The following is an 11,138-nucleotide window of genomic DNA, read 5'->3' as shown; positions in this document are numbered from 1 at the left end:
AATATCTTTAAAATGGCGGCTGTTGTCAGTTCATGTTGATGATATCTAACTTCCTGCATGACGTCATGGCTTTACTGTGTCTGCATGATGAGGAACACAGTCATCAAGTCCTAATTATTATTATCAGAACAACAAAAATAGTTTGAAATGTCACAGAAACACCTATTAATATCGTTCTGAGAATGAGGGCAAAACCTATTCTTCAATCACTCCGGGCTCGGGCCCCACAAGAATAAACATGTGGGCTGAACTCACCCGACTGCCGGTCGCTGTCTGTGACTCCAGAGTGGGAACTGTTGGCGAGTGACGAGCCCCATGATGCTGAGTGACTGATGGTGGGATTGATGGAAGCAACATTGGCTCCGGAGGAGTTGGAGGCCTGATTCTCCAGCAGGGGCAACGACAAAGAGTTGTCCTGATGACATGATCCTGCAAAACACACACACACAAACACCGGAGAGCAGAGTCTTTCATGTGTTGAACCAAGTGTTGGCTCTGTTTGCATATGACCTCAGTCTAGATATAATTAAAATAAATGCTAACATGTAAAAACTAAAAGCATAATCGACTAATTGATATACAGTAAAACAGTAAATATAATGTGGAGGATGTTTCGTGGCTGAGACCAGTTGCAGGAACTTGTCAGTGAGTAAATGTAGTTGTATGTTCAGATCAGTACATTTTGAGGGTGATCACAGCAGACCAGGCTGCTACTGATCCTCTCGTCTTACTGCACTCATGCATTTTTAACTCCTCTTTCAAATTCCTTTTTGTCCCCGGCACTTGACACCAATGAGGACCAGTAAAGCCCGTGGCTTTTCCAAACCCAGCCGTGCATCACTTACTCTCACAGACGCAGCAACAGCACTTGACAATAACAAGGGACATCAGTTTGCAAGAGGAATAATATTGACCTATTTCTAAGTTGTCTCGTGGAAAGTAGCAATTCTTGAGTTGAGAGTGAAAAGGAAATACACATTTGCAAAATACACTCCCACCCTCCAACCGTTCCTGCTCCTTCTCTCTCCTTTATGCCTCCCTGACGCACCTCTAGGAAGATCTATAGTCCAAATTATAACTCTATAAACTCAGAACAAGAGGTTAACAACTTTGATATCAACAGTAAAATGGTTAGTAAACACTTTACTGATCATAAATACAAACGTGCTTTGAACGTAAAGACCTTTTCAGGCACCTTGTTGATGTTACAGACTTTATTAATAATAGATCTATTCTTGACGTGATCTCTAAACAGGAGCAACTGTTAGAACATTTTAGTGCGCTGGATCATGTGACCATGTGGCTGTTTAGAACAAGAATGCTGAGCACATTTTGAGTCTAAATAGCTAAAGGCACGTCATAATTTTAATTCATAAATATTTACCCATTTTGCATGCGAGTTGTAGTAATTGCATGGTTATGTAATGCTGCAGCCGCCATCCTGAACCCTGTACAAGTCACTGCCGGGGTTAAACAAGTCAGTGAACAATAATGTGTGGAATAGGAAAACATCACATCCACAGCCTGAGATTTTTTACTGAGCGTATGCTGATGTGTACACCCTTTGCCTCATGTGTGCATTCACCCTCGTTAAAACCAAGAGGAAGAGCCACAGGCCAGCGCTCAGAGTCCAAACAAGATGAGTCGCCAGCGTTCAGAGTTTAATCTCACAGACGATTCTCCACAGGTTCATGAGCAACATTCCCCCCGTAGCGTCTCTGCTCAACACGGCTCACGAAAAAAAAAGCTTACTGTGTTTATTTTATTTTTCTGAATTCCAAAATTGCCTTCAGGCAAATACATATATAGGTTGTCTGTGATGGATAAAAATTTTAAAAGGAAATTTGAGGTTGTGTGAATGTTGCAAAAAAAACAACAACCACCCATTTGAGAAGGGAAAGTGATACCTGAAAGACTGATGCCTTTCAATGTGTGAATTCACTTGTTTTTACATTTGTATGTAAGTGATGTGCCACTTTTTCTGCCTTTCATCGAGTTTTATAATTATTGTCTTGGCGCCACTGTACACTGCGTGTGTGGTGTCTGTGTGAGGGTTCTAATAAAAGCTATTATTTTGGAATTTGGGATTTCCTTTATGTCTTCATATCTTGTCATTTCAGTGTGTTAAAGGCTCCTTAATTCCTCCCGGCAGGTAAATGCAACCAAACTAATTGAAACAGAGACGAGTAGAAATCTGATCTTCTTCCTGAGTATGTTTAATATATCTGGTGAATCTTTAGTATATGTGATGTTAAATATTAATAAATGTTTAGTAACTCTGGTGGACACTTTTGGCTTTTAATGCGAAGTTCTTCGGTGGCTTTCTTCTGTGTGGAGTTTGCATGATCTCCTTGTGCTTGCGTGGGTTTTTGTCCAGTTACTCTGATTTCCTTTAAGTTCAAATCCATTTGAGCCTAAATAGCTACTCTGAATTTGCATGAAAGTGCGTGTTTGTCCGACTCTCCATGTTCTGGGTGTATCTGGTTGTGACCCATAGTCAGCTGTGGCTGGTGACGACTCTAAGTTGAATAGTGATATAGATGATGGATGAATGGATGGATGTACAACTGGTCAGGGGAGAAAAATGAAAAAAACATAAACTGAAATGTACCTGTGTCCATTAAAGCTATGCAGGCTAAGTGCAGTAATTTGCTGTCCAGGAGACTCCCAAACTATGTAGACATTAGTGTAGATCGATTGATGAGCAGGTACTTCCTGATTGAACTTCCTGGAACATTGATTACTTATTTAAACAAATACATTTCAGAGCCTGGGGTCACTAAATTCCATTTTCAAGTAGCCATACATCTAAGTTGAGATGTCAAGGGAAGTGTGACTCCATTAACCAAATAAAAATATAATTCATATGAACTTAAATGCGCCACAGACAGTCTGTCTGGTGAATAGTGCTACCACGGCTAAATTACTACTTTGCATCAAATGTCAAAAGTTTTAAAAAGCTTTAGGGATGGTGTAATATAATCAGCGTCGGAGCTGAATGTTTGGGACACTTAAATGTCAGCAGCTGATAATTCACAAGCAAATTTGCTTGAGTGCAGGCAGTGTACATCTTCTCCAGTTGTTAACCGAATAAAAAGGACGTGAGTGTTTATCACCTGAACATACGTAAGCTATAAAGGGAGTGTAGAGGGCATTTCTGGCGCAGTGTTTCCATTCCATGATGACTACTCTGAGCTAGGGGGTGTGCCTGATATGTCTTAAACAGCTTACATTAGTGAGCACAGATCACTTAAGGCTACATAAATGTTTGTATCAAGTCACAGCGCTCCCTCTCTCCGGTGAGAGCAGACAAACACTTTCATCTTTAGAAAAGGTAAAAAAAAAAAACAACAACAACTCAGTAAGTAATGAAAATTGTAATTCTTAAACACCATCTTGGTGTAAATCAGCAAACATATTTTCAACAATTTTATTTCTATAAAAAGTGTGATTTGGACTCCCTGCACATTGCTTTAGTTTCTTCTTTCCAAACAGAGGATTCAAAGTGAAGCCCTCAGTAAACAAAATAAATGCAGAGTTGTGGCCACTTAATGCCACTTCTGGCAGAGCCACCACGTCACTGTTTGCCCCTGTGGCTCCTCTCTCACCATCTCTGTACACCACTGAATATTATCCACATCACTCAACTCAGATGGAAACACTGTCCTATTAGCCATCAGAAAAATAACCATTTTCATCTGCGCCTGAGGCGGAGATGACTTAGAGCAGCTAATAAAGCCACGACATTCATGCATTAGCTACTTCATTAATCTGAATGACGCTGGACATGTTGGATTTCCCTATAAAACAATCACGTTCTCCATCCTTCAATCTGCGGCCGATCACTGATGGTTCAAAGAGTTTTCCTGAGTACTGTGCAAACATGACAGTAAGAACAGCCTGACAGATTTAAAGAAAGTGTTCCATATAATCGGTATCATTGCTATTATACAGGCCTGAGCACACAGTCTGTTATATATTTACAGAAGCAGTCATCAGTACTCTCCATAGATGACGGCTAATGTGGCTTCCCCAACATGTGTCTGCATTCATTCACTTTGTATTGACCGTCATTAATAAATGAATCCTGAAGGGTCAGTTTTCATTAAGGAGACAGGGAGTGTGGTCCAAACGTACTGAAGCTGTCTGCAGTAATCAGTCATAGACAGCCTTAATAGTGTTTTACATTTTTATAGTTTTTCATCCTGCCCACAAGTGCTTCACCCTTATATAGAATGCATAATTACTTTTTTGAAAGTGGTTTAATAAAAGTCTAAGAGGCAGCATATCAAATGATTATTTCACAACTTATCAGTGACATAATAATCAATATCAATAATAATTATTTCACAACAGCTTATAAAGATATGAGGACCACATTCAGGCACAATACATTAGGAGGAATGATTCTGCAGACAAAATCAAGTATACAAAAAATATGGAACATTTTGTTTAGCAACTAGCAGCAGCATCACTATCACACCAGCTCCATGTGCTTTCTTCAAGAGTGAGTAAAACGTACCTGAGGAGGTCCCGAGACCTTGTGACACAGTGACTTCCATGGGATGCACAAGGCTCACACCTTCAGCATGAATCCTCCCATCAATAAGCTTCCTAACGATCATATGTTGTACAACAGCAAAAGCTGTGCACTCTCATGGACCTGTCATCCCCACAGTGCAGCACTTTTCACACAGCTGTGAAATAGCCCGGGCGCTGCAGCCAAGATGAATGGGTGGAGTTTGAAGTGTTGTCAGGCGAAGAAGGGCCACAACATTAAACTCTTAGAATATTGATTGTAGGGTATTGATTAGAGGGAAATGCTGTGTGGAACATCACTCATTTCATGTGCCGGGGTTCCTCATTAGGCTGACATCAAATTGCAAGAGGAAATAGGCTATAAAATATCTTAAAAGTAGAGCTGATTTGATCTGGTATCATGGAGGTTAATCACACTTGTGAGCCATGTGGTTAATCAATGTTTTACTAAGTTGACTATATGCATATTTCCACATTGTGCTTTCTATTGGCATGTTTTAATAAACGCACATCGTGCCCTGCATAGAAATACACGTTTGATTTGTGTCAACTGATATCAGTGTAGCCGTAAAAAAGCATATAGTGACAGCAGTCATCAATGTATTATATTGTTGCCATAGCAATCTTCAATTGATACCGTCTTTGGCCGCAGGGTGGCAATGTTGCACCAACAATAAGGAACCAGGCACGACATGCGTCCATCCCTTCTCAGCGAGTTACGTTCAAAGGCCCAGTTCACAAACGTTTCTGCGATTGATGGAAAAAAAGAGAAAAGACTTACACGGCAGCATCTGTGTTTTCAGTAATAAAAATTTCAAATTTATGAGGATTTCACACAGTAAATACGTATTTATGCGTGAAGATGGAGACTTATTTCGCGTCAGCAGCGTTTATGAACGTCGCGCTCTTGAACACGCCCTTAGCCAGCGCTGTCAGCCCAGCTGTACTCCGACCAAAACAAACTAATCTACTCTCTTTCACACTGCTGTTTCCCCAAATGCCTCGCCGTTTGAACAAGAGGTGTGAGGACAACTATGTTATTCTGTGGCTTAGAGGAGCGGCCAGGCTTGTAGTGCTTGTTTAAAACAGCCCTTAGTTGCGCTTGCTCGTGTCTTCGTCGCTAGCCGGAGCCGCTACCAGCTAAAGGTTATGTCCGATGAGCTAGTAGCAGCCTGTGGGAGTAGAAAACATCGAAACATCAGCCCAGCATCTGCAGACGAACCCGAGAGCCCGATAACTTATTTTCTGCGTTGCCCTTTGCCGCCCGGACGGAAACCTTCAGTATGGGGATGTGCTTACCGTGCTTTGGCGGAGCCGCGGACGACGTGGTGGTCACTCCAGACCCCGTGAGTCCATTTCACTGCAACTTTTACAAACAGCTGTGTCACTGCACTAATCATGGATTCACTTGTTGTCCAACTTAAACTTAAAAAAAAAAAAAAAAAAGAAGAAGAAAAACATGATGTTGTTTTGGACCGTACTGGGTGATGTAGGGTGGGTGAACGTGTCAGCTGTGCTGCAGGCCCAACATGGTCCTCCAGCCAAAGACAGATGATCAGTTTTCAGCTCACATCTCTTTTTATTTTAATATTTTCAGGACACAAGACGGCGACAGTTAGCTGAAGCCGCCGAGAAACGGCAAAAGGAGGTGAGTTAACAGTGGCTGCGCCTTATGGCTCGTCCCTGTGTTGATCACATGTGGCCGATTATTATCAGATTATTATCAGACACGTCAGTAGAACTGCTGCGGGACCGTGTTTGACCCGGAGCGTAGAGCAGGGAAGCAGTCTGCTGTACAGTCAGTGGCGTTTCTATAATGTAAATACTTGGTGGGGCAAGTTTTTTTTTAATTTCAGGTCCAGTGACAGCAGAGGTCAACACCACTAAATGCCACAGTGAAGCGCGTGTTCATCTTTATAGCGACAACATTGTGAGAATTATAGGAACCGATCCTGTGAACAAGTTGGAAACTCGGGAGTAGCAGATAAAAAAGATAAAATAATAATAACTTGAGTCCCTGTCACTTCCATTTCATTCTGGATTTCCCAAGTCGACCTGTCTGCAGTACCTCCTCTGTCAGGCTTTTATAGGAATGTGACAAAATTTACTCATCATGGAGAGAGTAACTGAAAGCACAAGTCATTTTAAAGGTTGACGTTGGACAAGGACAAAAAAGGCAAACGCGGGAATCGAACCTGCATCTGCTGTTTTGAAGATGAAAACTCAACCACTAGACAAAAGGCACAGTTACATAACCATGATGTATTATTAAATAAAAACATGAATAACATAGACGTGGCCCTCACAACGATAACAATACCAGTACACACAATAAATAGACTAAAATCTGATAAAATATCATAAAAAATCGGATAAAAGAAAGAAGGAACATTAAAAAAGAAATGGCAGAATGTTAAAGAGGAATGCGAGTCACGACACGGCACTTGAAGTTCAATGAGAGTTTGTGGTTCTCAGAGAAAAGTCAGCCATGCAGGCAGATGATCGTCACGGCTCGGAGCTCCAGGCCAGGAACTCTCTTACTGCGGGGCGTCGTGGTTAACTAGTGCCTCTTTAATAACATCCACCTGAAACTTTAAGTCATTACAGGGGAGGAAATGTTAACACTGATTTAATCTCATAGGCCAATTCGTTAGGTACACTTGTGAGCCAGGGACATTAAGGATATTACAGCCACCCCCATTAACATACACAAAGAGGTCAGGAGTAGAAACCTGTCAGTACAATGTTGACCAGCCCAACCCGGTGGTGAACTACACTCAAAAATCAACATCAAATTCAAGCTTTAAAGCTGTCAGACAAAACTCATTATTATTCAATTTGCTGAACTTATTGTTCCCGTTTAGTTAGATCTTATTAGATTGTACCAAATTAAGTTGCTGGTCAGGTTTTATTTAACATTTACTTGATAATCATATGAATATTTGGTCTACTTAAAGTATATTGATGTAAAAGTAAGTAGAATTCTCAGAATATGTACCTTTTTTCCACTACATGGAAATTTTCAAAACAGCAATCAACAAACTTACTACCAACTCAGTGACATGAGGCATCGGCACTTTGCCGAGTGATTATTGATCTGCCCTGAATGTTAATGCTAAGAGACGTTCTTAACAGTTTACTTGCTTTCATTGGAAACACCTCATATGAGTTCAAAAGCATTAAAAATCACCTCCAGAGCAGCATGGGGGGGTTTAAAGAAAAACCCAAACACACTTGTGCTGCACACAATAAACTGATTTTCAATTTATGTTTTGTCTAAAGTTTCAATGTATTCACTTAGATTTTTTATATTTTTCTTTAAGAAATAGAAGGAATTGTGAAAAAATATGGGGAATAGAAATGTAAATTGTGATTTTTAAAATGTGTATTCATTTTGTGTTAAGAACACGAAACGTTAAATCCTTTAAAAAAAGGAAAAGAAAATAAAAACCCTCCCCCGTTTGTTTGTTTTATCTTCTGCTTCTAAAGCTTTAGATTGTAATCTGGCTGCTCAATCTAGTTCCTCCGATGTTTTCACCTCATTAAAGGCCAGACAGATTTTGACATTGTGGTGAGTTGGTCTTTGTGTCGCACAGAAAAGACACGTGCGCACCCGTAAGAGCCGTGCCAACGTTGCGTTCAGGTAAGTAGACCTGGACCAAGGATCAAAACCTGTCCAGGTTTATTCTTTGTAATGTGACTCCTACTTTAACTACCACAATGTCCTGCTTTCTGCCACCGTGTTCATCAAATCCCCGACGATCTCTGAGTCGCACTCTTCCCACCGCTGGAGAAACGAGCACCGAGCACCGAGCTGTAACCCACCGCCAGGTTTCCGTACGCAGCACAGCAACACTGCAAGAGGCTGACTTTGTTGGCTGAACATCACTAGTTACTAGTTACTAGTCGTGACTCAACATGTCTGATGGTTGTGCTGAAGTGATGAATGTTTGCATGCTTTTTAAAGGATTTGTTAATATTCTGTAAATCAAATAAACATTTGAGACACAAGCCACCGCCTGATCCGGTCCCTCTGTGTTTTGTTTATTTGTTTGTTTCCCCCAGACCGCGTACCGGGGCGTTAAAAATCCAGACGCAGTCGAGAGGAAAAGGAAAAAACAAGAGGAGGTTGAAAAACAGGCGATGACCACTTCCGTTTCTGGTGGCGGTGGATTGAAGGTTAGTTTTTAATTTATCTGGATACGTTGATATGCAATGGTTCTGAATATATACTCCACGCTGACGTATTAATGTTGAGGGGTCAAGAACGCCTCATTTACTTTACAAGGACGGTGTCGCATGGCGAAGAAGATCATTTCCTCAGTGGTGAACGTGGACGTGAGCTCATGCGGCAGCTCTTTACCGTCCCGTCTTTATTTATAAAGCATTTTTACACAACCATGGTTGAGACAAAGCGCCGTGCGAGAGAAAGGCCATTTAAAACAAAACAAAATAGGAAAAGCTTCAAGGCCAACTCCTTTAACTTTCTGACCCGAGGCTCTAAACTCTGGCCTCTACTTATGAACTGAGGTGCTGCAGCGTTTATTGACGAGTCAGAACCACATTAACACCCACTTTACATCTCTCGCGGCACACTTTAAGCTTGCCGCTGCACTCTCACACGTCCAGTGAAGCAAATGCACACCGCACAGCGTCACCCCGTTGGCATTCGCTATTAACATCAATACAAAAGTTGTCAGCGCTTAAATAATTCAATTACTTTCCTCTACCAAAGGCAGCACAGTAATATTTCTTCTGTAACTTCAGGGGAAGTTCTCCACTTTATTTATGCTTCAGTGGCACAGGAAGGTGCGCTAATGGCGCCACCTGGAGTTTAGAACTGTGTTGACCATCCGTCCTTCTCTAGAACACCTTTTTTAGTTGTGGAGCTGCTGACTGGTGAAGGGATGCAGATCTCATCATTCAACAGAAAATGAAAATGTACATTATTGTGAAAGGACAAAATGTTTCAGAGTGACCATGCTTGTGTTTGTGTTGCTTCTACAGTGGCAGGTCGGCTGAAGCTCCTGCCGGGGACCTCTGCTCGCCTCTGGAACCACATGAAGAGTTGCTGCGTCATGACTTTAAAGACGTCGGACCGTTTGTCCGTTTTAATTTCCCCTCTTGCCTGTTTTCACGGTGTTACACGTCGAGCCGCTTCAGTCCTCTGACTTCATGTAATTCATGATTTCAGACCGTTTACTTCTGACAAAACACAGCAGTACTTGCCAAGTTTCTCACGTCAGTCCAGACGTTTGGACGGATCGAGGACGACTCGATAACATGCATTGTACTGTTTTAGTTCCAGTAGTCGACAGTTGTGCAGTGACTGACATTAGACTGTCGGGAAGAACGTTTTTAGTTTGAGCTCTTCACTTCAGTATTCCGTTATTATTATTATTATTAGAATTTTTTTTCTGTTGATGTCCACAATACATTTCGTGGGACTCCTTCAAATACCCGTTACTTATGAAGCATCACGTTAACACTGCTTTCCTTTTCCGAGGGCTTTGTCTTTTTTTGTAACGCAAAGATGAGTGCAAATGGAGCATAACGGGTTTTTTTCTTTTTGCAGTCAGCGTAGTGAGCTAATTGATTTAATCTGGGGATATTAGTTGGAACACGTGCATTTTTTTAACCATACAGGAAAGCACACACATCTTTCCACTCAGAAGAGCTCAAGGTTTGTATGTTTCATATGCGATTGTACCCGTGTCACTTCAGCTCAGAAGCTCCGTGCTACAAGACGTCCATGATGGGATGACAGCGCTTTGGTCTGGCTCTGGTATTTGATCTGGTCTCACACCCTCAGTCTTAAACCTGGTCCTGGTCTTTGGTACAACACGGCCTCTTAATTGACTTCATGACCACAAACTCTGCGTTCAGGAGGTACTTCAGTGGCCCTGCCATGAAGCAGACACACACTCGATACAGTAATAAGCAGATCAGGAGCCTCAGTAAACTGCTGATTATTAGATTTGAACTCTCGATGCTTTACAACGGTCAGCGGCCAAGAGGAGGCGTGGTCACCATGTTCATACAGTCTTTGGCACTTGACACTCATCTTGGTCTTGCTTCAGGGCCCTTTTGTTTTATTTTTTTAATGCACAACTTCAGTTTGCTGCTTTGGTTTACAACGTATGAAGGACACACACTTCATGGCTGCTTAATTTAAATGAGATTAAAAAGTGTGTTTGTCAAATGCCACAGTATGAAGTGAAGCTGAAGTTAAGTCACCTCTTTGCACACAGACTTTTTGCTGAACTTGCTCGCTTGCACTGTGGTGTTGGGTGAGTCATTTCAGCGGTAGAGTTTACAGTGAAGGACTGGAGGAAAATGAAGGAACTCGTGTTGGAGAAGATTTACTTGCTATTGGAGTGTGTTTCTCAAAGCCTTCTCTTGATCCTTAAATGAATCCGGTGCTCTCGCTTTTTTTGTAGGACAGAAATCTCGCCAACAGTATTTGCTACAATAAATCACATTTCTGCTACGCTTGTGTGGATGTCGTGTTTGGAATTAATCTAGTGAATATTCAGTACAGTTAATACTTCAATTTGAGTGAAACTAACAGTGGTAGAATTTGCAGGACATCTTTGAGA

General features: G+C 41.5%; 1 protein-coding gene across 1 annotated transcript; it reads left to right on the top strand.

Moving 5' to 3' along the window:
* Nucleotides 1–5,437: 5,437 nt before the first annotated feature.
* svip (small VCP interacting protein) lies at nucleotides 5,438–11,030 on the top strand. Its single transcript, XM_080475934.1, has 4 exons — nucleotides 5,438–5,885; nucleotides 6,137–6,187; nucleotides 8,605–8,718; nucleotides 9,547–11,030. The coding sequence occupies exons 1-4, from the start codon at nucleotides 5,823–5,825 to the stop codon at nucleotides 9,559–9,561; spliced, it is 243 nt and encodes an 80-aa protein (XP_080332060.1). The 5' UTR covers nucleotides 5,438–5,822; the 3' UTR covers nucleotides 9,562–11,030.
* Nucleotides 11,031–11,138: the final 108 nt, after the last annotated feature.

This window comes from Lipophrys pholis (assembly GCF_963383615.2).
Source record: "Lipophrys pholis genome assembly, chromosome: 11".
NCBI classification, from domain to species: Eukaryota; Metazoa; Chordata; class Actinopteri; order Blenniiformes; family Blenniidae; genus Lipophrys; species Lipophrys pholis.
The sequence above is the reverse complement of the archived record's forward strand: the minus strand, read 5'-3'. Positions and strand labels throughout refer to the sequence as shown.

What these genes read in the sequence shown, in the direction of transcription:
- svip (XM_080475934.1), top strand. Translation starts at nt 5,823, where the DNA reads ATGGGGATGTGCTTACCGTGCTTTGGCGGAGCCGCGGACGACGTGGTG. An exon ending in TGGTGGTCACTCCAGACCCC is followed by an intron (nt 5,886 to 6,136) that starts GTGAGTCCATTT and finishes TAATATTTTCAG; the next exon opens with GACACAAGACGGCGACAGTT. An exon ending in CCGAGAAACGGCAAAAGGAG is followed by an intron (nt 6,188 to 8,604) that starts GTGAGTTAACAG and finishes TGTTTCCCCCAG; the next exon opens with ACCGCGTACCGGGGCGTTAA.